Source organism: Marmota flaviventris, chromosome 16 (genome assembly GCF_047511675.1).
Source record: "Marmota flaviventris isolate mMarFla1 chromosome 16, mMarFla1.hap1, whole genome shotgun sequence".
NCBI lineage: Eukaryota > Metazoa > Chordata > Mammalia > Rodentia > Sciuridae > Marmota > Marmota flaviventris.
The window spans coordinates 17,620,827-17,648,181 of NC_092513.1; the positions used below are offsets into that span (position 1 = coordinate 17,620,827).

Consider the following 27,355-nt stretch of genomic DNA (forward strand, 5'->3'; position numbering starts at 1 on the left):
AGGATAGGGGTGAGGCCAGTGTATTTCCTTGCCAGATGGTGGTGATCAAAGGACTTGGTGACTGTGGGAACACTCTAGACATCACGTAGCAGTGTTTAGATGCATCAATGACACAAGCATTTGCCAGACTGAGGGGTGGTTTGGGGCCACATGTGGCTCATGTTAAATGCATCTCTGGACATGTGCCTTGATGGTTTTGTTGACACAACCCTGGAGAGTTGTCTTTATGGCTTTTAACTAAAGGGCCATATGGTGAAAGTGCAGTTTATTTTTTTGCTGGTAAATTTACTATTTTTCTTCTGTTCATCTGTATTTCCATTCCAGAAAATGGAACAAGATATCTTCTTTTTCTATAAATCAGCCTGTGGTCCAAGTTTCCAATAAAGATCTAAATGGATACTTAATAAATATTTGACCCAAAAGGCAAATACCTCAAGTGGTTAGCCTTCCTAAAGATACACACATTACTGCAGCATTTCTCAAACAATATTAATAAGTGTTCAGTGATGACCTAAAAATATGCCCATGATCACATTAATTTTGAAAAGATGAATTAAATAAATTTCTTTACTCCAGGGCTTCTCAGAGCCTGTAATGGTTCAACGCATCCATTTCATGTCTGAGAGAGGGATGCAGAATTTTGCAAATGTCTTTTTGACCACAGAACACCGTTTTCACATTCTGTAAGATCTCTGACTGAAATGCTACTCAAACAATTAGCTCAAATCTCAGGAAAAAATCAGAAGAAGACATCACTTTGTTTGCCCATTGATTTGTCTGAATTAGGGCAAACACGGAACCTTAACTGGAAATAGGGTTTTCGATTACTTGACAGCAACAGATTTGTGAAATTAAGTAGAAAGGCTCTTGTGGTTAAATCTCAGGTATGAAGACACACTGGTGATTTTCTCTCGGCTACCCTAAGTTTTATCAAACACGTCAAATTAAGAAGCCAAGGCCATACCTTGTAACCCCGAGATGCTCCTACTTGAGGTCAGAAACCATGCTTCCTCTGAGACTTCCAAATCAAGTGGACTGGGGGTTAGGGTGTAGTGCAGGGACTAGATAGAGCAACCAGCAGATGGGGGCTTAATTACCAAGTGGATTTACAGAGCCACATGGGGAACCACAGGAAGGCTGGGGAAGCTTGTGACATCCAGCTCTTTAGCAGGATGGCTATTCTTTGGTCCTGAGTATTTAAGATTGATTTCAGACCATTGTCATGGGGCCTTTTCTCTCTTCTCCAGGAATCTCATCTGGTTTTCTGCTCAGCCTTTCTGACATTTAATATAGCATCCTGGTATTCTTAGAGGTACTCTAGAACAATAGTAGCCAGGTTATGTCACCAAGTCATCTGCTAGCTCAAGTACACCATTAAGAGCACATACATTTGTAGATTACCATGAAATAGAATGGATTCAATATTGCCCTGTGTAATGTCTTTTTCTTTTTCTTTTAACTTATTTTCCTTTAGAACACTTCTTGGAGTGGGAAAGAAATGTTCTGATTGCAGACATTATTATATTGCTCATGAGTTGGCTTATGGTTCCATTTCCATTTTCCCTTTTGATAAAAGTGCACTTGAGCAGAAAGATGCCAGGAACATTTCTATTTGTCACAACACAACACTTATGAATACCCGATGAGTGGCAGCTGAAATCGTGCAAGAAAAGCATTCAGTAACAGTACTGTGGTTTAAAAAAAGTAATCAGGTTAATTATTTGCATTCTTCAGTAGTCCACACTTGAACCTCTTACAGTATTATCTCTATTTCCTAGGGAGTAGGAGTCGGAAAAATGAGCCATTTAAAAAGTTGAAATGAAATATTTTCAAAAGTATGATGTCTTTAGCTTTATAATAGCCCTACGATTGATCATTTTATAATTCCTTACTTGTAAATGCTCTTTAATATATTTCCCTTCTCCAAAAAATGGTTGTGCCACACTGGTAAATTTTATCAAAACCTGGTTTACCCACATGTGGATTTAAAGAATCATAGGGAGGGACTCGTGTGCATGCACTTCACCAAGGGAAATTCATGTGCATGCTCTTCATGAGGAGGCCAATGCTGACAGGTTCTGCCTGGGATTTTCTTCTTACTAGATGGTACCCTTGTCTACAGCCTTCAGTAGCAGTGTGTTTGTCCTCCTGAGCATAGTCACACATGGGGGCAGCAGGAGAGAGGTTAAACCTGTTCTAAGCCACCCTTCCAAGTCAGTGCTTAGGTTCCACCAATAGGTCACCCATTGTGGTAGAAAGGAAACAAGTTGAGGATAAACTGCACCTCAGCGCTTGTGGATTTTGCTTTTCCTAGTCATGCAAAAGGTATCTGGGGTGCTATTGTGTGTAAAACAGGTGAATATAAGAATAAGCTTGGCATGTTCTAGTCTTGCCCAAGAACCACTCTAGGAAGGAAAGGAACACATGGCACTCATGGCCTCTGTGGGGAGCAGTAGTGGCGATTGTTGTCCTTCTGGCTGGTGTGGCTGGGATGTAGAGCAGGTGTGTGGGAGGGGGGCTGACATTACCCCTCTTCATCAGAATGTGTTCACTCAAAGTGCATATGTGTCTCATCCCCATGGTCAGAGTCAACCTCACCCCTGGGAGGCTGTGGAGGGACAGCTGAGGATGAAGATGTGTATGCGGGGGGTGGTAGCCAAAAGAACAGGCCACAGAGGGTCATAAAGGATAGCTACTGCTGAGGGGTGAATTTCTGTGAAGGCCCGTGTCCCAGAATGTGACCAGCAGCTGCAGTCACTCCCTCCAGCTGGGACTGTGATTTTCAAGACCCAGAGGCAGAGGCAGAGCTGTCAAAGGACTGCTGTGAGTGAGCAGTGCAGTAGCTTGTTCAACATGTCCAGAGGGGACACCTGTCCAAGAGGGGGATGCTTCAGACATGCAGACACAGGGAACAACTTCATTCAGATCGACAAAAGAGCAGAAATGAACAGCGTGCACAGCTTGGTCCACAGAGAAACCTGGGCCTTGAGTCCACTGCCGGATGTCATACTGTTGTCCTATGAAGAGCATGCTGGGCATGTCCAGCCACCAGGGCAGCAACCACAAGTCTGTAACAATCTCCAAGTGAACCAGGCTCCCTCTCTTGAAGCTTTTAAAGATCTCTGGTCATGACCCTGAGAAACAATGCTACTGGTGAAGTTTGCCACTGGCCAACTTCCTGCTGTAGCTCCGTCTCCCTCCAGACACTTGGAAAGATATTCCTGGCTATGGGGGGAAATGAGAAGCCTCTGTTGGAAGGCTATAGCAGAACCTATATCCTCCCAGCTGGGGACACTTAAGGACATGCCTGGGTTTAAGGCAAAGATAGGAAGAGTCCAGTGACCACAAAGCTCTTGGGAGGATCTCAGGATGGAGCTTGCACCAAGAGCCTCTATGCTGGATGATAAATATAGAGAGGTACACATGGAGGCTTGGACAGAGTTGGGGAGTATTCTGTTAAAATAGGAGCACATGTCTTCCAATGACTGTGAGGCAAACCATCCAGGGAGAATCAGGCTAGCAAAGTCATGTGGGGGAGAGAGGTGGGAAGAAACATTTTATGGGACTTTCGTTGGGTGAGAATGTTCTCCCCCACAGCAGAGAAGCTTTCTCAAGTTCCCTGGAATCTAGACACAGCAATGGAATGGACTGAGTCCATTCAGAACTTGGAAAGACATTGAACTTGATGAACATTAGACATCAGGGTGAGGCAGTGCACAACACTGACAGGTAACCTCAGGACTGAGAAGTGTTGAATTAGGTGGTGATATCCTTTTCCTTTGATTTATTCATTCATTAAATATGTAATGTGATATAAATTTTACAAACTATGTCAGTAAGATTGAAAAAAAATAATTTAATTGAGCTGTGACCTTCTAGGGCTCTAGTATTTTTGTTTGGGTCATGTTTAGATGAGGATCATTCTTTCCAAATTCTAATGTTCTGTGAACACCTGGTCAAGTCACAACCTGGATATTAGATTGATAGCACTGCTGTAACGAAGTACCACAAACTGGGTGGCTTAAACAACAGAAATTTATTTTCTCACAGTTCTGGAGCCTGGAAGTCCAAGATCAAGGTACCAACAGATTTGATTCCTTCCAAGGATGGTGAGATCAGGATCCACTTCAGGCCTCTCTTGGCTAACAGATGGCCATCTTCTCCAAGTGACTTCGTATCATTGTCTCTCTCTCTGCATCCAAATTTCCCCTTGTTACAAAGACATTAGTCATATTGGATTAGGACCCATTCCAATGACCTCACTGTAATTTGATTCCCTTGGCAATGACCCTGCTTTTTCTATTTACATACTTTTTCTCTTTCTTTTTTAAAGATTGCACTTGGCAAGTTAAAGCGAATGATCGAAAGTACCACGAACAACCTCATTTTATGAACACAAAGTTCTTTTGTATTAAAGAGAGCAAATATGCGGTGAGTTGATTCCTAAGTTATCTGTATTAAAGCCATTTTCTCTAGTTGCTATCATGCTTGCCAGCCTCAGACTGCACCTGCCTTCCAAGTAACCACTAGCCTGGGTCTGTTGATAACCCTCTTAGTTGTATAAAATCCATTTTTATTGAAGCTTATCTACCCTGACTATAGGTAGAGAAGACTTGAAACAAGTCACTATAATTAGATTGAAACTTTCCCTAGGTGTGTGCAAAGCTCTCTTTAAAATGTTTTATAAAAGAAGACAAAATAATGTCACCAAAACTTTATGTTGGAAAGTAATGAATTCGAAACAAATCTTAATTACTGATTTTTCTCCCTCCTTTGCCTAGGATGGGTTTAGAGACTTTAAAGATTTATTTTCCACCTAAAATAATACTGATTACTTTTACAATGAAACACCTGTTAGGTGTGGGCTTGAGGGCCACCTAAACAAACCACAACTGGGTGGCTTAGAACAACAGAAGTTTATTTTCTGACAGTTCAGGGAGCTAGGAGTCCAGAATTAAGATGTTGGCAGGGTTGATTCTTCCTCCAGAGAAAGTCAGTTCGGAGCCTCTCTCAACTTTGGGTGTTTGCCACAGTCCCTGGTATTACCTAGTTTGTAGATATTACCTCTGATCTCTGCCTCTGTCTTCAGGTGGCATTATCCCTGTGTGTTTCCATGTCCAATTTTCCCCTTCTTATAAGGACATCACTTTCCACCTTAGGGTTCAATCTAATCCATTATGGCTTCATGTAGATGGTATCTGCAAAGACCTCATTTCCAAAGAATACTCCATTCACAGGTTTTGGGATTAGGACTTGTATCTTTTGGGGGACACGGCTCAATCCAGAAGATTGTCTTATACTCTTTCTTCCATGGACTTCTTCATTCCCCTTTAATAAAGGTATTTGTGTTTCTGACCTGCTTGTGTTGACATCTGCCTTCACCCCATTTTCTAAGAGGCTGTCATGGGTCAAAGTATTGAGGGCAGGATCATAAGGCCAGTCTCACTTCTGTATCTTGTTCCTCCTTCTGACATAAGACTCCAAGTAGTCATTCTGAGGCCTGGCTAGAATTAAAGGCTTACAGGAAATCAGCATCTTTCTGATAGATGGCCCTGGGTCACTGTAGGCCATGGGATATAGTGACTTTTACAGGTATGTAGATATATGGCACCATTTAGAATAACTTTCTTATTTTTTTCCAACAGAGTAATGCAATTAAAACATACAAGTACAACGTACTCACCTTCCTACCAATGAATTTGTTTGAGCAGTTTAAGAGAGCAGCTAACTTCTATTTCCTGGTTCTTCTTATCTTGCAGGTAATGCCCTTTGGTATCTTAAATCTGTGTGAATCATGATGACTTTCTAACATTAAGTTTGGGACACATAATGTGGACAGTTTTGAAACTGTTCTGTATTAACAGTAGAGCTTTCTACACAAGGAAGTAGTGCCTCACCCACAGAACCAGCTCACTCAGTGTTTGAACAGGGAAGGAAACGCATGGAAATCGATTCTAGTTCTATTTTTTTTTTTAAGTTTCATTTCTTATAATGTATGTATTGAAACTGATATCCCCAAAGTGAATAAAACTAAAATCTTCACTTTGTAGAATTATTTGTAATGAAATCTATTTTTTTGTGTTTGTCCTCTATTTTTGTACTTAGTTGCCTAATTTCCCTAAGAATATCATTGATTTTTATTAATATTTTGGTCGTAAGTTTATGTTATTATTTACTTCATTTGGAAGTACTGGGGAAATGAACCCAGGAGTAATCAATGACTGAGCTACATCCCAGCCCTTTTTATTTTTTGGTTTGAGACAAGAACTGGTCTCAAGCTTGTGATCTTCCTGCCTCTGCCTTCTGAGTTGCTGAGATTACAGGTGTGTACCACTGTGCCCAGCTCCAAGCTTATATTTTTGCAAACTGGTTTTTAATATAAGAAAAAGCCTTCTTTCTGATTATGTTTTTAATTGTGGCAGAGGATTCATTGTTTGTAAAGCAAAACTTCTATCTGTGTAGAAACTGCTGCTCTAATTGATGAAATGAGTTTGCCTTCAGTACCAGACATGTGGGTCACAAAGACCATGTGTAAGAGTTGGATTTGGAAAACAGCTCTCCTGCTGGGATTCCGGCACTAAAGTTTTATAAAATGGTGTGTCCAGCGGGGAATGAGGTGGAGAGGAGAGAAAGTAGAGAAAAGACACTCAGGAGAAGTGGATACTCAACAGATTTGGTAGAACACAAACCCACTGACTTGTCATAAAGGATGGTCCTGCTGTTGAGGGGCGTGTTCAGACAGGTGTGTGAACAGATTGCAAGGTACTACTGTGTGGTCAGTGGACTACTTTTCCTTTAATTCTTTAAAGGGGGAAGAGATTCACATAGTCACAGTGCTGCGGAAATGACCTTCCTCTCTCTGAGCTGCACCACAGTCTCCTTAAGGTGTAGCCATCCCATCAGGATAATAGCAATAGACTTAGCACTTTCCTTGCCTTTCTTTTTTTTTATTTTTTGGAGGGGTGCTGGGATTTGAACCCAGGGCCTTGTGCATATGAGCCAAGCACTCTACCAACTGAGCTATATCCCCAGCCCTCCTTGCCTGTCTTTTCATTGTTTCTTCACTGGATTCACGTACTCAATGAGGTAACGTAGCCTCCATTTTGCAGAGAAGAACTGAGGCCCAGAGAGGCAAAGTAATTTGCTCCGAGGCCCAAAGCCTATGTGTATAGATCCAAGCAGGACTGGACCTGGGAATTGAATTTCAAATAACTACCACATGATATGGCCCAATAATCAACAGGATGGTCACAAGAAATCTTTTCAAACTTACTTTCCAAATTTCCATCAAGCTGGAAGGCTGTCTTGATACAGGTAGAGCTTCCTGTTAGGCCAGCCCCTTTCTTGGCTGTACCAATAGCAATGATCATGAAGGGAGCACTTCCTGAAGTGCTCCCAAAGATGCTCCATCTAATCACCAGCTTTCAGAGAGGGCCACTACCTGCTGCCACTTTGCCTGCATCACAAGGCCCACAGAAATCACTGTCTGAGCAACTACTCTGTACAGCCTCCATGCCTTCCCTGAAAGTTAAGCATGAACCCCTTCAGTTAATTATGATTCCCACAAAACTTCAGAGCAGTTCACTTGTCGTTATCATGTCAGAAAACCCCCTTGATGTCCAGTGAAAGTCACAGTGAGATCATTTCAGGAGCCGTTGTCCTCCAGGCTCTGTTCCAGATGACCAGAAGAGAATCACCAGAAAGAGGTTGGGTGCTTAAATACCTTTTTCCTATGTGTTCTACAGATGTAGACTTACGTGACGCTGAAAATTAGTACGAGCAGCTTGGAATCAGCCATCAGTCACCTGTAAGTCAGCTCTGCCTTCATGTATTGAAGTCTTTTTTATTTCGTTTAGGCAATTCCTCAAATCTCTACCCTGGCATGGTACACCACCCTTGTCCCACTACTTCTGGTACTTGGCATCACTGCAATCAAAGACCTGGTGGACGATGTGGTAAGAATTTCTCATGCAAATTTCCACTTCCTGCTCTAAGCTTATTTTACTTTGACATTGATGCTTTATGTATTAGGATAATTAAAATAACGTTTCTTCATTTCTCTTCTAAAGGCTCGCCATAAAATGGATAAGGAGATCAACAATAGAACATGTGAAGTCATTAAGGATGGCAGGTACTTTGTCTCCTCAGTTATAAGGATGCAATGTATGTCTGCATATTTGGAAAGAGCTATTAAAACCTGGAAGTCTATGAGTACTTTTCCTTTTTCACCACGAAGCCATCTTTTTTTAGGGGATGGAGAAGGGTGTACTTGGAATTGAACTCAGGGATACTCAACCACTGAGCCACATCCCCAGCGCTATTTTTTATTTAGAGACGGCGTCTCACTGCATTGCTTAGTACCTTGCTGTTGCTGAGGGTGGCTTTGAACTCATGATCCTCCTGCCTTAGCCTCCCAAGCCATTGGGATCACAGGTGTGTGCCACCTTGCCCGGCTCCATGAAGCCATCTTAATTTACAAAGACATTGGTCCTCCTTCATGGCCTGTAGGCTAGACCCACATTGGACTACGTGTGAATGCGTGTTGGGCTTCACGTTTGTCAGCACATCAGCATTTACATGACTCCTTCAGCCTGCAGTTTGCTGCTTTCACTTCCTTGTTCCCGGGCTTATCCCTTCAGGGCTATGCTCATACAGGATGTCATGACACTTTTCCTGGTCCCCCAGCTAAAGTGATTCCACCCCCATACTTCCAGAGCATTTTATTTTCATTATGACATAAATTGTATTGGAATTATTGATGTGAGCGTCTCCTCTTTGTCTTTCACTGTAAGTTCCTCCAGGACACTGTCCCACCTCCAGCCTGCACAAAGTGCTCAGTCAATGTTTGTTCAGTGAGTGCAGTCAGCGGTGACCGAGACACCAGACATCAACTCAGGGATCAGTAATGAGTTGTTTCTTGAGCAAGAGCCTCAAGGTAAAATTCAAATTCAAGTGCTCAAAACGGTGACTGAGGCTCAAAAACTTTTTAAAATGTGTTGACACTGAGGAAAACAACCCAGGTAGCCATGCTTTCAATCTGTGTCTAATTCAAAAATAGACACCAATAAGCTCGAAATCTGTTGACATGGCTTTTTTTCCTCTTGCAGATAAATAGATTCTGATCTAGAAGTTCCCTTCAAAATCATTTAGAATCAATATTGTGAATAGTGGTGAGATACATAAACATCACACGACTCTGTTTAGCTAATGGCATGCCTAACATCACAGGTGGAGTAGCTGTGAGTTGACTTGAATTTAGAGTTAGGTCAAATCTTGATCCCTGCAGTGGGTCAAGACAGTAAGAACTTGGGCATCAGTGGGGCAGGGCACAGGGCCTCCTCATGGGGAACCAGAACATCACACAAAACAGTCCACCAGATAGCGTCTAGTACTTTCAAAGAGTTGGGACAGAAAGGTGCTAATGTGCCATTTTTTTTCTTTTTGGGGTGCAGGGGTACTTGAAATTGAACCCAGGGGCACTCAACCACTGAGCCACATCCCCAGCCCCATTTTGTATTTCATTTAGAGACTCACTCTCACTGAGTTGCTCAGCGCCTCACTTTTGCTGAGGCTGGCTTTGAACTCACAGTCCTCCTGCTTCAGCCTCCTGAGCCACTGGGATTACGGGTGTATCCCACCGTACCCCTCACCATTGTGCCATTTGTAATTTCATATTAAACACAAATTTCTAATTTACACTCTTGGAGATATTGAAATATGAAATAATTTCATTTGTTAAAAGATAAGCCAAGTTTAAAAATTCCTGCAGTTTGGAACTATGTAATAAATTCTCATAAAATTGGGAAACTAGGGCATAAAGCATATATATATATATATATATATATATATATATATATATATATATATATATATATATATATATATATAATGACTTTCCAATCTCCAGGTTTCTTTTATCCATAAACAAATTGGAAGACAAGTATAGTAATTAGATTTCTGTCTCCAAAATAATTGAAATGATTACTTATGGTGGGTTCATCATGTCCATTAGTTGTATCTTTTGTAGTTATACAAATGTTTGGAACTTTTTAAAATGTTGACTTGTTAGAAATTTAAATGGGGATTTCCTATGGAGTTTATTACTGAAGATAGTCATCTTTTACTTTTATTTATTTATTTATTTTTATCAATATCCTCATTAGATTTATTGTAAAAGTGGTACATACCCATTAAGGAGATAATTTAAACAATGGAGAGGAAGCCAATCTTAAAGCCCCATGAGGATTCTTGGTGACCCATGGAGGAGCACTCATGTGTGTCTGTCCTGGGGAGTGAGCAAGTGATGGATGACCTAGAATAGGGAGGACAGGAGGGGAAGCAGCCCATGAGCAAGACCCAAAGGGGGCGCCAAGTATACCCAGCCACGTGTGGACATGGCCCCCAATGGACTCTTCCCTGCGTGAGGCAGGGTGGAAAGAATATCTTGATGTATCGGTCACATCACGATGCTTCCGGCAGAGATGAATATGATTCTCAAGACCACTTCCAGTACTTACATCATTCAAAGGGTGAACTTCTAGCCAACATTTTCCCTGCGATTTACACAACTTTCAGAATCTTTGACATCTATAAAGAATGGCAGGTCCCTAGCCTAAAACTTAGAAAACCAATAAACTGTTTTTTTTTAAACTGGGAATGGTACCTAGAGCTCAACTGTTGAGTGATTCCCCAGTTCAACTAACACTATTTTTTAAAAATATTTATTTTTTAGTTATAGTTGAACACAATACCTTTATTTATTCATTTTTATATGGAGCTGAGGATCGAACCCAGGACCTTGCACGTGCTAGGCAAGTGCTCTACCACTGAGCCACTTCCCCAGCCTGACAACTGACATTATTTTTAACACTTAGGTTTAAAGTTACCAAGTGGAAAGACATTCAAGTTGGAGATGTCATTCGTCTGAAGAAAAATGACTTTATTCCAGTAAGTGAGCAAGTTCCTTCTCTCTTGTCCCTGACCGCTCCTGGCTCATGATCAGGTCACCTTGGGGACCCTGTGTGATAGCTGCCTTTTGTTTTGAACAGGCTGACATTCTGCTGCTGTCCAGCTCTGAGCCCAACAGCCTCTGCTATGTGGAGACGGCCGAGCTAGATGGGTGAGTGCGTCTTGGATGAGCCTGTTTCAGAGTCGGCCTTGAGGGCATGGTCATTACTTTCAGATCTGTGCACTCTGGGCAGGGGACCCTGCCATCTGGCTCTGCCTCTGTCACTTGCTGCCAGTCTGATAGTGTCCCCTGTACACTGGCCTCTTTTCCCCACCCTTAGAGTGGACTACCCACCTTTCCCTACTTCTCAAGGAGACTACGTGCCTGGGCCCCTGGTGAATTGCTGTGGTGTCCAGACAAATGGAAGTAACTGTGAATGTTATTATCTGTTTCAGAGAAAGGAAAAGGTTTTTTAAAGTCTTTGCCATTAGGTAATTTCAAATTCTCCCTTAGTTGCTATCACTTCAGAGAAAATGATATTCTGTTTTGGACTGGTTCTCAATACATTTATTAAGTGCTTAAGAGATCACAGGCACTTTGCCTATTAGCTTATTTGATTTTTTTAATAACTTTATGAGAAGAGCATTATTATTACCTCTACCTTCCCCATGAGGAGACAGAGGCCCAGAGAGATGAAGTAGCCTGCCCAAGGTCACACAGTAAGTGGCAGTTGGAACCCTGCTCCCTGCACCCTTTGCTCTTCACACCCTAGAGATGCACCTGCCACTTATGGAGAGCTGGAATCATGTCATTGGAAATGAGGTCTTTCCTTCCTCTGTTGAACAGTTGGCTGACATTCAGTCTTAGCAATAATCATCCCACCAGCGAGAGACACTAAAGCTTTACAAAGACATGAAAGAAAACCTAATGCTCAGCTTCCCAATAGCTGGAGATTCCCCTATGGGTGTTTGTTAAATGTGTGAAGGGCTGTGCTCCCTAAGAAAACTGCCTTGCTTTGTGTGTGTGTGTGTGTGGTGTGTGTGTGTGTGGTGTGTGTGTGTGTGTGGGTTGCTGGGAATTGAATCCAGGGCTTCCGCATGCTAGGCAAACACTCTACCACTGACATATTCTTAACCCTTCTTATCTTGAGGCAGGGTCTTACTAAGTTGCCCAGGCTGGCCTTGAACTTGCAATCCTCCTGCCTCCGCCTGCTGAGTAGCTGGGATTGTAGGTGTGCCCACAGGGTCCAACTCGGCCTTCCTCTTGAGAGCATCTGTCCCCACCTGCTGCCATGTGTCCACACACAGTTAACCTTCCCTTGCACTGGGGATGGGGTATACCAGGTTTGGGGGTGAGGCTGCTACCTTCTTTCCCAAAGAAAAATATTTTTCTGAAACACAGGTTTCATTTATTCATTCTAGAAAATGGGCTGACAGAGGCTAAGTAGAATTTCTATCACAAGTTTGTTTTGTATAATCACCTTAGTGTGGGTAACATATTAGAAACTACATTTTTTTTTACAAAACAGTCCATCAGAGCCTGCTGGTGTTAACTAGTTCAATTAGTAAAAAAGGAGGCTGTGGGCGCGCCATGTCCTAACTGCCACAATAGCAAACCACAAAGGAGACCAGCACTTCCCAGATTAGGAATTCTTCTCTAGTTCAGGGTATAACCTTCAAACTCAAAGTTCCAAGATGAAAAGAGTTTAAAGCTAAAACAAGCTAATTTACTTCCAGGCATGCCTAATGGAACTTTGTGCAATTTTTTTTAATGTTCCTTTTTGAACTCCAAAATATGTTCATTTAATTTTTTTTTTCCTTCTTTCTTTAGAGAAACCAATTTAAAGTTCAAAATGGCCCTGGAAATCACAGACCAGTATCTCCAAAGAGAAGATAACTTAGCAACATTTGATGGTTAGTACAAAAGGCATCTTACTTTGTTTTAAATGTTATTTATTTGATTTGAGTGTCTGTTGAACAAGTCTTTTATATGGGATTATGTGAACCGTATCTTTTTTTTTAAGGTTTTATTGAATGTGAAGAACCCAATAACCGACTAGATAAGTTCACAGGAACACTCTTCTGGAGAAAGAGAAGTTTTCCTTTGGATGCTGATAAAATTCTATTACGTGGCTGTGTCATTAGAAATACTGATGTCTGCCATGGACTGGTAATCTTTGCAGGTACTTTCAGAGTTTCTTAGAAAATTAATCAGCTATGAACTATTAAGATTTAAAGTAGGAAATTGCTTTTCTGTCCTTTTCCCCTTGAAGCCAAAGAAAGACTAATTTTATTGACATGCTAGTTAATTGATTTTTCCCAATTGTTGATCCCACTGAATTTTCCATTTTTAGGTGCTGACACTAAGATAATGAAGAACAGTGGGAAAACCAGATTTAAAAGAACTAAAATTGATTACTTGATGAACTACATGGTTTACACGGTATTTATTTTCCATTTGAGTGGATAAGAGGATATACTGCTGTCTTTTGCTCTAATTTTATTGTCTACTTTTCTAATGCAAGAAAATCTCTTTAAATGGGATAGAAATACACTTGGGCACTCCACGCCCTAATGGGAAGTGAGGGTGGAGGGGAAGAGCCTTCCCTTTTTCTTGGAAATGCCACATTTCTAGCAAGAAAATCCTCCAGGAAAGGGAAGTTCTGGTGGTAGGCTCCCCTGAGTCCTTTGGCTGGAGGGAGACCAGTTGAAAAACTAGGGAAATAAGTGGAAGTCTTGAATAAGTCCTGAAGTCTTGATTTGATCACTGTTTGCTTTCCTCTTATCTTGTTGTTGGTTTTGTGCAACATACACCATATAAATCCGATTGTAAGGCAAGGCAAAAGGTGTGTTGAGAGGGTCCTCAAGACCACACCCACCTTGGATGACAGACTGGGAGCACTTGTAGGATTTAGCATATAGTTTTACTAAGGCTCTGCCTTATTACAGCAAAAGGATGCAAGGCAAGATCGGCAAGAGGCATGTGATCCAAAGTCCAGAGGTACAAGCTGTCGAGGGGCCTCCCCCAGCAGAGTCACACACAAGAGACACTGAATTCTCACAGTAACAGTGTTTGACAGCAATGTGAAATGTTGTCTTCCAGGGAAGCCCATTAGACACTCTTGGCCAGGATTTTTAATATGGGGCTGGGAATGTAGGTGCCATCTGCCTGGCATGCACCAAAATTCCAGACTCTCCAAAGGAAAGCAGGTGGTCGGCATATACTGTGTCGTTTGCACAGTTAGGCAGGAGCCACTTTTATCAGAGAATAAGAAATAAGGGGCCAGGAAAGCCTCCCATAATCTAACTTCCCAGATGCCAGCCCAGGGTGAGCCTTGCAAGCAGCACTTTTGGGGAGACCAGTCTTAGGCCTGCTGAATTAATTCTTCTCTGTGTGTAGGGTGGCCCCAAATATCAAGCAGTTCTCCAACTTCCTAAATAAAGTTGTTGTTCAAATACTTAGTCTTACATAAACCTTCAGGACTCATAAAATTAGAATTCTGTAATTGCATCTACCTATTTAAAATCATATAAAAGTAATATGGTGACTTAAAGAACTGCCCTTAACCCTGCTTTCATATGTCATGAAAATTTAACTTGAACTTGGCCCGTTCACCCTCAGTGCCATCATGGTCATGACTAGAGCACCCACAGAACCCATCATCTCTCCTCTGAACCAAGTTGTGAGTTATAGCACTTTTGAAATCTGTGCCCAGAAACTTAAATTTGTCCCTGGAAATTTTATCCCCACTCCCAAATACGCAAACCACACCAGGACAGTTGACTTTTTAATTTGTCTCTTAAATATTTGCTCAACATTTCTGCAACATTATTCTTGTTGTATTGCTTCTTGATCTTGTTTATAATCCTTACGATATTGTACTTTCAGGAATAATTACCCAAATACGGGTGGCATTGCCCTGCCTTTCTTTCTTTTCTTTTTTTAATAATTTTCCTTCAGTATTTTCCATAAGTATCCCAATTCAGCATTGTTTGAAGGTGTTTCATGATAGGGCAAGGTATTTTCCCAAACCACATGTTATTATTCAGAGTCAGAGTAATTGGGAGAATGCCTGTAATATAAAGTCTCCAAGAATTTCAATATAAAATACCACCTTCTCTTTTGAAAGATAATTTTGGGGATGAAATCCTTAAGTGTGTAAGGTAGAATAAACCCATCAATCATAACAATCAAATAGACTTTCAGAGCATTCTCATGGTACTCTTTTAAGTGCATTATTTTTACAGACTACCAAATTATCTTAAACACAGTGTGGACATGGTTAGTTAACATCTGTGAAGTGCATCGGGTTGGAAATCCATCTTCTCTTTTTTGTGTCTTCTAGATCTTTATTGTTCTCATTCTGCTTTCTGCGGGTCTTGCCATCGGCCATGCTTACTGGGAAGCACAAGTTGGCAATTATTCTTGGTACCTCTACGATGGAGAAAACATCACTCCCTCCTACCGTGGATTCCTGAATTTCTGGGGCTACATCATCGTGCTGAACACCATGGTACCCATCTCTCTGTATGTCAGGTGAGGCTGTCCTGTCCTTGGCCTCTTGCTTTTAGGGAAAACTGTAGTATCTTTTTCCAACTTGGCACATTTGTGTCTAGCAATAATAGTTTCAAAGGTCAAAAGGAATAGGTAAAAAAATAACTTCTATTTCAGAATTGAGGATAAGATGGGGGAAGGAAATGAATGGGCCTACTCTGTGCCAGGTACCTTCTATCCTTACAGATAAGGCCACTGACAGTGGAGGTCAAAGGCTACAATCACTTACTTGGTAAGATTCCTTCTCAGTGAGTTCCAAAGCCTAGGTTTCAAGAAGGGCCTGGGAGAAAGTTAGAGACTTGGAATGTCATGGAAAAACTTGCTTTTCCATTTCACAAGTCTTGCTTCCCTCTTATAGGAGACTTCTTCTTCTTCTTTTTTTGTTTTTAGATGTTGATGGACCTTTATTTTATTCATTTATTTATATGCAGTGCTGAGAATCAAACCCAGTGCCTCTCACATGCTAGGCAAGTGCTCTACCACTGAGCCACAACTCCCCCTCCACCCCTGACCCCCAGCCTTCTTCTTGACATCTGCCACACCCATGCTTACTTGTGGAAGCCACTGACCTTCCTGCTAAGACCTCCTGGTGGAAAAGGTGTCCCGCCTTACTCCACCCTCTCCCAAGGTTCCATTTCTTATCTTAAGGTCAGTTCCAATCCCAACAGAAAGTCAAGGTTGTACCCCTGACAAGTGGCAGTCTTGTCTGGTGCTGTGTCTTCCTGTTTTGCTCTTATTTCCTATCAAATTCATTGTCACTGGCCAGTTGGACTTTAGAGGGGCTACGCCTTGGAATATATTGACAGTGGAGTCAGTTCTTGGTTTCAATCAGTAATAGCCTGGAGGAAATGGACTCACACACCCCTGTAATTAGATGCATTTATTTTATTCTAATTTTATTATATGTGCGTTTGTTTTGTTTCTAATTTTATTACATGTTCTTTCTGTTGCTCTTTTAATGGGAAATCATGCCCTGGGGCAGGCTTTTGTCCCAGCTACTCTAAAAGAGTCTAAGACAGTGCTTCCTTGTTAAGAGAGCCCTCTGTTATATGGATTATTTTGTACAAAGCTATAAAATAATACCGTATGCAATTTGGCTGATGTAACTTCTTTATTTCTCTTGGAAATCAAGGTCCTTTTAAAGCATAAATCAAATCAAGATGGTATCTCTGTTTTTTCTTCTACTCCCTGGCAGCTTGGGTGTCGTTTAGTATAGAATCATCAAGGCCACAGGATCACACCCAGGGCCCAGTGGGATCTGGTGTTCAGTGCTCCAGCCCTACCCCTTGGTCCTGCCCCTTAACCCTGGCTCCTGCCACTCCAGACCCTTGATGCCCTTCCTGCCACAGGACCTTTGTACCTTCTCTTATCTCTGCCTGGTACATTCTTCCCTAGATAGCCTAATGCTGCTTTTTCATTTTCTTCAGGCCTCATCCCCCCGGCATTTCCTAGTGCTCCCTCTTATGACCAAACCATCTCTTCCCTGTTGCTCTCTATCTCCCCTTCCCCTGCTTTGCTTTTGTGCAGAGAACCCTCAGCACCCAATAAGTACGTGTTTACTGGGTCTCTCATTTGTGTGCCTTCGCAGGTGATAACTTGCTAACAGACTGGGTTTCCTTCTGCTTTGCTTGTGGATATAACCCCTGTATCTAGAATGGTTTTTGGTACCTAGTAGGACATATTTATGGAAGGAGGAAAGGGAGGGAGAGAGAGTTATTTTTCCATCGTTTAACTTGTTATAAAAAGATCCTTTGCTCACTTAACTGTTGCTGAATATATAAATGGCTTCCTTCTAACTGAGATGTGTTTAATTCCTATGGTGCTTTGGTTTCGCTTGTGTTTTTGTACAGTGCCGGGGATCAAACCCAGAGCCTCATTCATGCAAGTGCACTACCACTGAGCTAGGCCCTAGGGCCCCTCTAGTTTCAAAATTGAGATGATTCTTTTTGAATATCTTCTTTTGAACATTCTATAACCTAATAAAATTTAGAAAAAAGTGTCACCTTCACAGTGAGGGATCACAATTTAGGAATTATTTGCCAAAAGACTGTTGCCCTATATGAGAGCACTCAGCAGTCTGTCATCTAGTGGGCCCATGTCCTCTTTGTCCTACAACTGGAGACAGAAATGAATACTGCCATCCCAGTTGTCCCTGGGAATGATGGGGAAACACAGTAAGATGACTGCACCTGGGCACCATCCACAGGGGTCCAGGTCACCTGAGCTGTGCATTTTGAACATGGCACTCCATGGCCGTGGCCTGATGTGCTCAGGAGTGAGTGGGAAGTCATAGTGAGCAGGATGCTTTGAGGAAACACTACTCATCTAAAGTCAGCTTGACCCTGACCTGAAGGACAAAACAATTGGTCAGGAGAGCTCAGAGGCTGAGCACATCGCCACGCATGACTTCTCTCTCTCTCTCTTTTTCTTTTTCTTTTTTTGGTACCAGGGATTGAACTCAGGGGCAGTTGACCACTGAGCCCCATCCCCAGCCCTATTTTGTATATTATTTAGAAACAGGGTCTCACTGAGTTGCTTAGCACCTCACCATTGCTGAGGCTGGCGTTGAACTCGCAATCCTCTTGCCTCAGCCCCCCAAGCCGCTGGGATTACAGATGTGCGCCACCACCACTGGCTATGGCTTGTCTCTTTGAAGATGTCTTAGTTTGTGCAGGCTGCTGCAAAAGAATGCCTTTACCTGAGTAGCTTGTAGACAACAGAAACATACTGCCCACACTTCCAGAGGCTGGGAAGTCTAAGATCCAGGGTGGGCACTTTTGGCATCTGGTGAAGGCCCAGGCCCACCCTGTGTCATAGAGAGCATCTTCTTGCCACATCCTTAAAGGGCAGAAGAGGCAAGCAAGCTCTTTTATGAGATCACTAATCCCATTCACGAGGGCTTTGCCTTTAGGACCTAATCACTTATGAGAGGCTCTGTCTCAATATTGTGTTGGGGATTGTTTTGACATATGGGTTCTGGGGGCCACCAACATTCAGCCTGTAGCAGTCCTGTGTGCACAAGTGAGGCTAAAATCCACCACTCACAGCTCAGAACTCCACACAGAGTGATCTTTTGTCTTCCTAGTGTGGAAGTGATTCGTCTGGGACAGAGTCACTTTATTAACTGGGACCTGCAGATGTACTATTCTGAGAAGGACACGCCTGCAAAGGCGAGAACCACCACGCTGAATGAGCAGCTCGGCCAGATCCAGTACATCTTCTCTGATAAGACAGGGACACTCACGCAGAACATCATGACCTTTAAAAAGTGCTGCATCAATGGGCAAATCTATGGTGAGTGCGAGTGTGAAGGAAGGAGAAAGCCAGACCTTGACTATTTCCTAAATGGACTGCGAGCTCAGATGATCTTGTCTACAAGATGATTTCAGAGACATGCTTCTATCTACAAGACGCGGGTGTGTTTGGGGTCTGAAATAGAAGGAATGGTTGGCTGTTGAATTATGGTAGAAGATTCATTTCCTGGGTGCTGCCTAGAGCTGAACCTGCCACCCTAGAGTCACTTGTGCCCTCCCTCTGCAGATTGCTTCTGGCACTGGCACCCCAGCTGAGGGCTAGAGGGGCATAATGGACACTGCTGGGAACACACGCCTGGGAGAGGTCAGCAGATGGAAACAGGCACACGTTGCCAGGCACAGAGGCACAAGCCTGTAATCCCACAACTCTGGAGGCCATAGCAGGAGGATCACAATGTCCAGGCCAGTCTGGGCAACTTAGTGAGATTCTGTCTCAAAATGAGAAGGTCTGGGGATGTAGCTCAGTAGCGGAGGTCCTCTGGGTTCAATCCCCAGTAACACACACACACACACACACACACACACACAAAGGTACATGTCCCTCAAAAAACCAAACATTGAAATAGCCAACAATTCCACTGCTGGGTATATATTGTAAGAAAGTGAAATCAGAGATTCAAAGAGATATTCGTGCACCCACATTCATAGCAGCTTTATTCACAATAGCCAAACGGTAGAAGCAACTCCAGTGTCCATTGATGGATGAATGGCTAAACAGAATGTGTGTGTGTTTATCTATAATATGTGTGTGTTTACATATACAACATACATATGCATATATATGTACATACATATGTATATGTGTATATATACATATATACACACACACACATGTATAGTGGAACATTATGTGTTTCCTTAAAAGGAAGGAAATTCTGATACATGCCACAATGTGGATAAACCCTAAGGTCATCATACTAAATGAAATAAGCCAAAACCAAAAAGGCATATGAGTCCACTTATATGAGGTACTTAGAGTAATCAAATTCATAGGAACAACGTAGAATATTTACTAGGTCACTAGAGAATGGGGGCAGGGTAATAAGAAATTATTGTTTAATGGATACAGTTTTAATTATGCAAGGTAAGCACTCTTCTGGATGGATGTGGTGGTGATGGTTGCACAACAGTGTAAATGTACTTAATGCCACTGAACTGTGCACTTAAAAAGGGTTATAACGTTAAGTTTTATGTGTCTTTCAGCACAACTTTAGTAAAATTGATTTCTAGTTTTCTGAAATATGTCTTACCTTTAAAAGCAACATTAAGGCTAATCCTATATTTAAATAGAATGCTTTTAAATAATTTAAGACAATGTGTTTTGTTTTAAACACAGCACATGAGTATTCTTTCCACTTATGGAAAACTTTATATTGTGAATGTGGTTTCATATGAGTGAGGAAGACTAGGAACCTGGTGGCAGGTATAGCATTTCAAAGGACAAGGCTCAAATCCCAAAAGAACAGAGAGGAACAGGCACTAGTATTTGAAACTCTAGTGTGGGTGGCAAATTATTTCTGCAAAAAGTCACTTAGCATATATTTTAACCTTTGTAGGCCTTATATGGTCTCTATTCTTTATTTTTAATTTTTATCCAACTCTTGAAAAATGTGAAAACTATGTTAACTTCAGAACCATCCATGAATAGGCTGGCGGGGGGTGGGGGGTGGGGGGGAGCTCTGGACACAAGTAAAGGCGACTTAATTTGTTTTGTCCTGTTTGTTTCTCAGGAGACCATCGAGATGCCTCTCAACACACTCACAGCAAAATAGAGGTGAGTCCTTTAGCATGAGGAACTGCTGGGATGCATATTAGTTTTCTAGAGCTGCCTTAATTTGTTAATTACCCCAAATTGGGAAGCTTAAGATAACAGAAATTCGTTCTCTAATGGTTCTGGAGGCCATATGCCCAAATAAAGGTTTTGGCAGAGTCAAACTTCCTTGGAAAGTTCTAGGGAGAGTTCTTCTTTCACTTCTCCTAGCTTCTGATAATTGCCAGCAGTTCTTGGTGTTCCCTGGCTTGAAACCCAGGCCTCCAATCTCTGCCTCCATTGACACATTGTGCTCTCCTTGTGTGTCTGTCTCTGTGTGCAGATTTGTCTATCTCATAGGACACCTGTCCTTCCATCCAAATCTCACTTGGCCTCAGCTTGGTTACATTTGCAGGGACCCTATTTCCAAATAAGGTCACATTCATAAGTACCAGCAGTTGGAACGTCTACATATCTATTAATGGGACAAAATTCAACCCACCATAGGATGCTTTTTGTTTTAAGATAGGTGTAAACCTCTTATCACATAAGTCAAGAATGTACTAAAATCCACCAAACATGATTATGGCAGCACATGCCTTAATCCTATACACTTGGGGACTGAGGCAGGAGGATTGCAAGTTTCAAAACCAGCCTCAGCAACTTATTGAGACCCTGTCTCAAAATAAAAAATAAAGAAGGCCAGGCATGGTGGTCCACATCAGGATTCCCAGCTACTTGGGAGGCTAAGGCAGGAGAATTGCAAGTTCAAGGCCAACCTGGGCAAATTAATAAGCCCTCATCTCAAAATTTCAAAAAAAATTTAAAACAGGCTGGGGATGTAGGTCAGTGGTACAGCACTCCTTGGTTCAATCTCCTACTATTACTAAATAAATAAAGTTGGGAATGGGCTAAAATCCAAAATGTTACTTTTACATAATTAAAAACTTGACTTCAAAGAAAAGTTCGTATCAATTTTTAATCCAGATTTTTTTTTTATCGCCTTTTTGTTTTCTTCTGAATTTCTTTCAGCAAGTTGATTTTAGCTGGAATGCATTTGCTGATGGGAAACTTGCATTTTATGACCATTATCTTATCGAGCAAATCCAGTCAGGGAAAGAACCAGAGGTCCAGCAGTTCTTCTTCTTGCTTGCTGTTTGTCACACGGTCATGGTGGAAAGAATTGATGGTGAGTATTTCTCTGGCATCTCAGACTTTGGAGGCTAGCTTTTTGGTTTGCAGACAACTCATGCTCTGCTTCCCATGCATGTTTAATGGTCTGCATGTAAACTCAAACGGTGGATATTTGAGCACCTGGCACTAGATGGTATATGGAATAACAAAGATTTCTCTGAAGTTTACATCTGATTCACAGTTGTAACTCTGGATGTGTTTATCACTTTGTAAATGAAACTTTATCATTAAAAGTAATGATTGGCTCTTGAATTGGGATAGAATCAAACTCTTTCTACCGTATTACTAATGTATGTTGCCAATGTAAAAATCAGGCCTTATCTGTATTGCAAGTAGACTTTAAACTTGAACAGACTTTTCTACAAAATGATTTCAGAGATCTGTTTTTACTTCCTGGATTCCGATATGTTTTGGGCTTGAACGTATCAGCCAAAGCCTGGATCTCTTTAAGGTCTCTTTCTCATTTGAAAGTGCATTTGCATGGGAACAAGCAAGGCTGAAGTTCATTTTAAAATCCAGATTGTGCCAACTGTGCTAACAGCATATTCATACAGTATCATGAAAACAAATTGTTTTGTCATATATGGACATAACAAATTATTTAGATACAAATGGACATTGTAGAAAGAGCAAAAGGAATTCTTTTGATATATCTATGGTGGTGCACAGTCTGCCTTCTCTTCATTCATTCACTTTACCCCATTCTCTACGTTTTACTTTAATCACTGCAGTACATAAAAGTCCCTCGGTGAAATTCCTATCTTTGTTTCATATGTAACTGATATAAAATCTCCAGGAAAGGAACAGGCCTAAAAACTTAAATATGTAGAAGCCGTATAGGATATCTTTCAGCAAGTTTCAAAAAGGCCCTTCTCCAAGGTGAATTTAATAGTATAATAAAGTGAGATGTGAGAGTTCAAAGTGGGATGGATCCTGTTAGCAGCGAATGGGGACAGGTGGAAAGAGCTGACGCCAGGTCATGAATTGCCAAAACAGAGGTCAAAGTCTGTTTAAATAGCCAAGCAAATTTTACTTGCACAATAAGAATGAAATATAATTTTAAGCATCCTGCTTCCCTTAGGTTCTGACTCATTAGTAAAACTCTTCTTCTTTTCTTTGAGTGGTGGTGGTATTTTGAGTGCTAACTGGACATTTTAGGCCAATACCCATTAATCTTACAGTTTAATTTTTTCCCACTTGGATGTTACTGGCAGAGCCCTGGACTGTGTGTTCCAGGTGAGCCCGCCCAGTTTTGGGTCCTTCTTGCACACCTGCTTCTTCAGTGTTGCAGTAAGGAGGCTGATGTCCAAAGTCTCTTCCAACATAACATTCTGCTGCTCTTTGTCACACTGACAGCTAAGGTGAAGGCCCATATGTCCTGAGGAGTCCTTCAGTCAGTAAATGATGGGCACTTGATCCAGCCACTGGGAATGAAGACAAGTTAAATTTCTAGGTGCAGGAGGTTAGAGAAGAATGATGGAGATTAAGTTCTTTTGTATTATATATAACATCATCAATGGAAGGAGGAAATCCTTTCATATATGTGGCCACAAACTTCTGACTTCAGCAGTCTGTGTGGCCTGTGTGTTAAAAACATTAAGAGGCCATGTATGGAGACCCTTGCCCTAGTTTTCTGTTACTCTGGAATCAATTAGGGCAACCTGGCAGCTTGAAGTATCTGCTTATAAGCTCCCAATTCTGTAAGTCAGAAGTCTGAGCTTGGCTGTGACCAAGTTCTCTGCTCAGCATCTCACTAAACTCAAGGTGGAGCCATGTTCTCATCTGGAGCTCAGTGTCTTCTTCCAAGCTTATGTAGTGGGGGCAAGATTCAGTTCTCTGTGGTTGCAGGACTGAGGTCCCCATTTCCCTGCAGACTATCAGATGGGCTTGCTCTCTACTCCTGGAGGTTGCCCTCAAGTCCTTGCCAAAAGTCCTTGTCGATTGGTCCCCCATCCTCAAAACCAGTGATAGAGACTCTGCCTTACATTGAAACCCTCTCAGGATTCAAATCTCTCTCACAAGGCAAAGCCCTTGGCCCTTTAAGGGCTCACCTAATTAGGTTCAGAACCTTTGGATAATCTTCCTATTTTAGGGTCAACAGAGTAGGACCTAAATTAAATTTGCAAAATCCCTTCATAGTAGCCCCTAGGCTAGTGCTTGACTGAATAGCAGCAGAAGGTGTATGTCTGCCATTGGGGTGGGAACCTTGGGCAATGGAAACTCCTTCACCCACAGGCCCTATGAGAGCAGAGTGGGAAAGGCTTGGGAGCCTCTTCTTTGCCTGGAGGTCTTGAATCAGTGAGCAGAGAGCTGGCTCTAGGAGGCCTCAGCCTCACAGTGGGTGTGATATTCTAGAGCAGAGAGACAACAGCCCATGGGGAGGCTGGGGGCATGGATTAGGGTGGGTTCTTGGGCAGGATGAGAAAGTCACAAATATGGGAGACATTTGGTAAATGATTTGAAGGGGATGAGAGGATTGTGGGGAAAGAGACATCTGAAGGTTTTAAGGCTGGTGAGTGGAAGATCTGAGATCCTATTTTTAGCCAGAAGAAGTGAGGAGATTAGGATAGTGAGTTTATAAGAGGTGGCAGTTCTGATTTTAGCATTTTTTTAAACATCAATTTCACGATGCACAAATTAGTCTGTAAAAGGGAAGAATGTCTCTCTGGTTGCCTTAAGTGTACGGTAAAGGCATTTGTTAGCTAGGTTTCTTCCTGCAAACATAAGGTTGAAGTTTGGACAGGGTCTTCCTAGTCAGCCCGTCTGTGATTCCATTACCAGATCATAATGGAAGGGTTTTCTTTTTTATTTAATGATAAAGATATCAAGGTGTTGGCTCCAGATAGAGTTGCCTCACTCAAGGAAAGTTTGCCATGTTTTATTATTTTGTTTCTTGCTTCTGTGGGAAGCAAGTTTGCTGTCAGTATTATGTAAGATGTCTCGGCGCCGTGAAGGGAGGCACTTTGTTCTCACTGCTGCTTGCTTAGCTCTGAGTAAATAGTTTGCCTCTGGCATTTGTGCATGTTTGTAGAATGGCTGGATTTAGAAAGTACATTTATAACTTCTGGTGTATGACTTTCCAGATGAACAAATAAACAGCTTACAGTGCTATCTTTAATTATTAATTGGAAAATGATTAATGATGCCTTAATTAGAACAAATTATCTGCAGCAGCTTGAGAAGGAAGGAGAATGGGCAGGGCAGTTTAGTTCTAAGTCATCGCCCTGGAGCAGTCTGCCCTGCCAAGCAGACTGAGGTGGGAAGAACTGCCCATGTGCCCATGGTATGCATCTGGTCACCCTGTGTTGGAAAACTAAATACTCTTTTCCATAAAAATTCCTCCAGCTATGTTGCTTTGAAGCAGAATAATTAGGAAAGAAAATAGAAAATCTTGGGTAGGCAAAGTATTTTTTTTTAACTTTTTAACTTCAGTATAATGTGTGTATAGAGTCATGCCCATGGCTATCCACAGCTTATAGCCTTTTATGGGCACCCAGACTTATTTTAAAAAACGGTATAACTAATTAGAACAAAGAAAATATATAAACTATCAACCCAGAAGTCCCTTTCGTATTCCTTAAAGTTATTATCCCTCCAGGAAAATGATCTCCTAACTTTGAATATCAGGGGTTAGCATTGTCAGTTTTTCAGATTACGTGAGCAGAATCTGTGCTCTTTAGTGTCTGGCTTCTTTTACCCAGGATTGTGAGATGTATCCTTGTCCCTGTGAATAGAAAGCAGTTTCCCACTATTTAATTCTTAAAAATAAAGAAACTGATCAGAGGGACAAAGTTTTTTTTTTTTTTATGAGACTATAGCTGTGGTGAAATAAATACACTCTTTTAAAAGTGGGATCAATGGGCATGACCCTCTTGAAAAATAAATTAGTAATATGGGCTTTCAAATAATAAATGTAGGGCTGGAGGTGTAGCTCAGAAGCAGAGCACTTGCCTAGAAGGCATGAGGCCTGGATTTCATCCCCAGTCTACCAAAGGAAGAAAAAAAAAAAAAATCAATGTTCTTTAGCTCAATGGTTTCACTACTATGAACCAGTCCTTAAAAAAAACAGAGACAGAAAATATTTGCACACACATGCACAATAGTTATTACAATGTTATTTTTTTTTTTTTTTTTTTTTTTTTTTTTTTGGTACCAGGGATTGAACCCAGGGGCACTTAATCACTGGGCCACATTCCCAGCCCTTTTTTTTATAGTTTATTTAGAGAAAGAGTCTCACTAAATTGCTGAGCCTGGCTTTTAATTTGTGATCCTCCTGCCTCAGCCTCTGGAACCAGCATGTGCCACTGTGCCCTGTTTACGATGTTATTTTTGAGAGCCAAAGTTTTTGGAAATAAAACTAAGTGCCAATAAGGGGAAAATGGCAACGTGTTCACATTCATTAAAAGATTGTTTATGAAGACTCTTTAAAGATATGACAACTTGCTTAAATATAACATTAAAATAACCAGGGTGTGAATGTCTACCCAGCATGATAGAAGCTATTCCAGGAATAGGCGTTTTTCAAAGACTGAATGTCATGGTAAAATGTCGATAGCGTTTTCTTCTGGGTAGCAGAATTATGGGAATGTCCCCCTCTTCTTGGCTAGTTGTTTTATTTCTGGTTTCTATTACCACTTACAATTCAAAACAATAGTTCCAAATTTAACAAGTTTTAATTTTGGTGTGATCCTCGGGAGCCCAGGGCTGGTGTCTTGGGAATGTGTTCAGCTGTGCAAAGGCACCTCAGTGGGGGGCATTTAGTTTTACAGCTTTTCTGGTTTTCTCTCCTTCCCTTGTTAGGTCAGATCAACTACCAGGCGGCTTCTCCCGACGAGGGCGCCCTGGTCAATGCCGCCAGGAACTTCGGCTTTGCCTTCCTCGCCAGGACGCAGAACACCATCACCATCAGCGAGCTGGGCACCGAGAGGACCTACAGTGTTCTTGCCATTTTAGACTTCAACAGCGACCGGAAGCGAATGTCTATCATTGGTAGGTCCACCGCGAGTGGCTGGACGCTGTGTCGTCTTTGCCTGTTTTATTTGGTGACGCCAGGATAAGGCAGGTAATGAGAGGACCATTTTGGCTCCTGGAAGATTCCTACAGACTTTCCGAAAGGGGTGTTGTTTCTCTACACTTCACCACGTCACTGTGCCAAGGGGCGGCGACGGTGCATCTGCACCTGGCAGAGGCTGGGGCTGTTCTCCACCGCAGGGGCCTCCGGCTGCTGAAGGGCGGTGGAGCCGCTGCCCGCCCAGCTGCAGGCTGTGGGCAGCTTACACACCTCTCTTCTGAGCGAGGCTGTGCTAATGAATCAAAATCGCACCTCCAGGCCACCAAGTGGAGCTGAGGATTGCTTCCTAATTTTTTTTTCCAGTTAATAATTTGAAAGGATTTCAAATTTACAGAAAAATATTCAAGGATGGTTTAAAGGACTGTTGTGTACTGTTTAATATTCACCAGTTGTTTATATATTAGTATCCTTTGAATCATTTGAGAATAGGTTACAGACCCAATGCCTCTTTCCTCCAAATAGGTTAATAAGTATTTTTTAAGAACAGGAGTCTGCCTCCTCCACCGTGCCTCTCTCTGTCTCTC

General features: G+C 41.9%; 1 protein-coding gene across 3 annotated transcripts in view; it reads left to right on the forward strand.

Moving 5' to 3' along the window:
* Atp8b1 (ATPase phospholipid transporting 8B1) overlaps nucleotides 1-27,355 on the forward strand; it is a 116,926-nt gene that overhangs the window by 67,360 nt on the left and 22,211 nt on the right. For all 3 annotated transcript variants that reach the window (XR_011704790.1, XM_027949072.2, XM_071602715.1), the window contains exons 3-16: nucleotides 4,334-4,431; nucleotides 5,646-5,759; nucleotides 7,857-7,955; nucleotides 8,070-8,131; nucleotides 10,875-10,947; nucleotides 11,049-11,119; nucleotides 12,779-12,861; nucleotides 12,972-13,130; nucleotides 13,302-13,390; nucleotides 15,294-15,484; nucleotides 18,588-18,796; nucleotides 20,547-20,590; nucleotides 21,599-21,755; nucleotides 26,561-26,749. Coding sequence is in view for 2 of the 3 variants with exons in the window: in XM_027949072.2 (XP_027804873.1) it covers nucleotides 4,334-4,431; nucleotides 5,646-5,759; nucleotides 7,857-7,955; nucleotides 8,070-8,131; nucleotides 10,875-10,947; nucleotides 11,049-11,119; nucleotides 12,779-12,861; nucleotides 12,972-13,130; nucleotides 13,302-13,390; nucleotides 15,294-15,484; nucleotides 18,588-18,796; nucleotides 20,547-20,590; nucleotides 21,599-21,755; nucleotides 26,561-26,749 (1,638 nt within the window). In the remaining variant the exon portion in view is untranslated. The remainder of the gene's footprint in view (nucleotides 1-4,333; nucleotides 4,432-5,645; nucleotides 5,760-7,856; nucleotides 7,956-8,069; nucleotides 8,132-10,874; nucleotides 10,948-11,048; nucleotides 11,120-12,778; nucleotides 12,862-12,971; nucleotides 13,131-13,301; nucleotides 13,391-15,293; nucleotides 15,485-18,587; nucleotides 18,797-20,546; nucleotides 20,591-21,598; nucleotides 21,756-26,560; nucleotides 26,750-27,355) is intronic.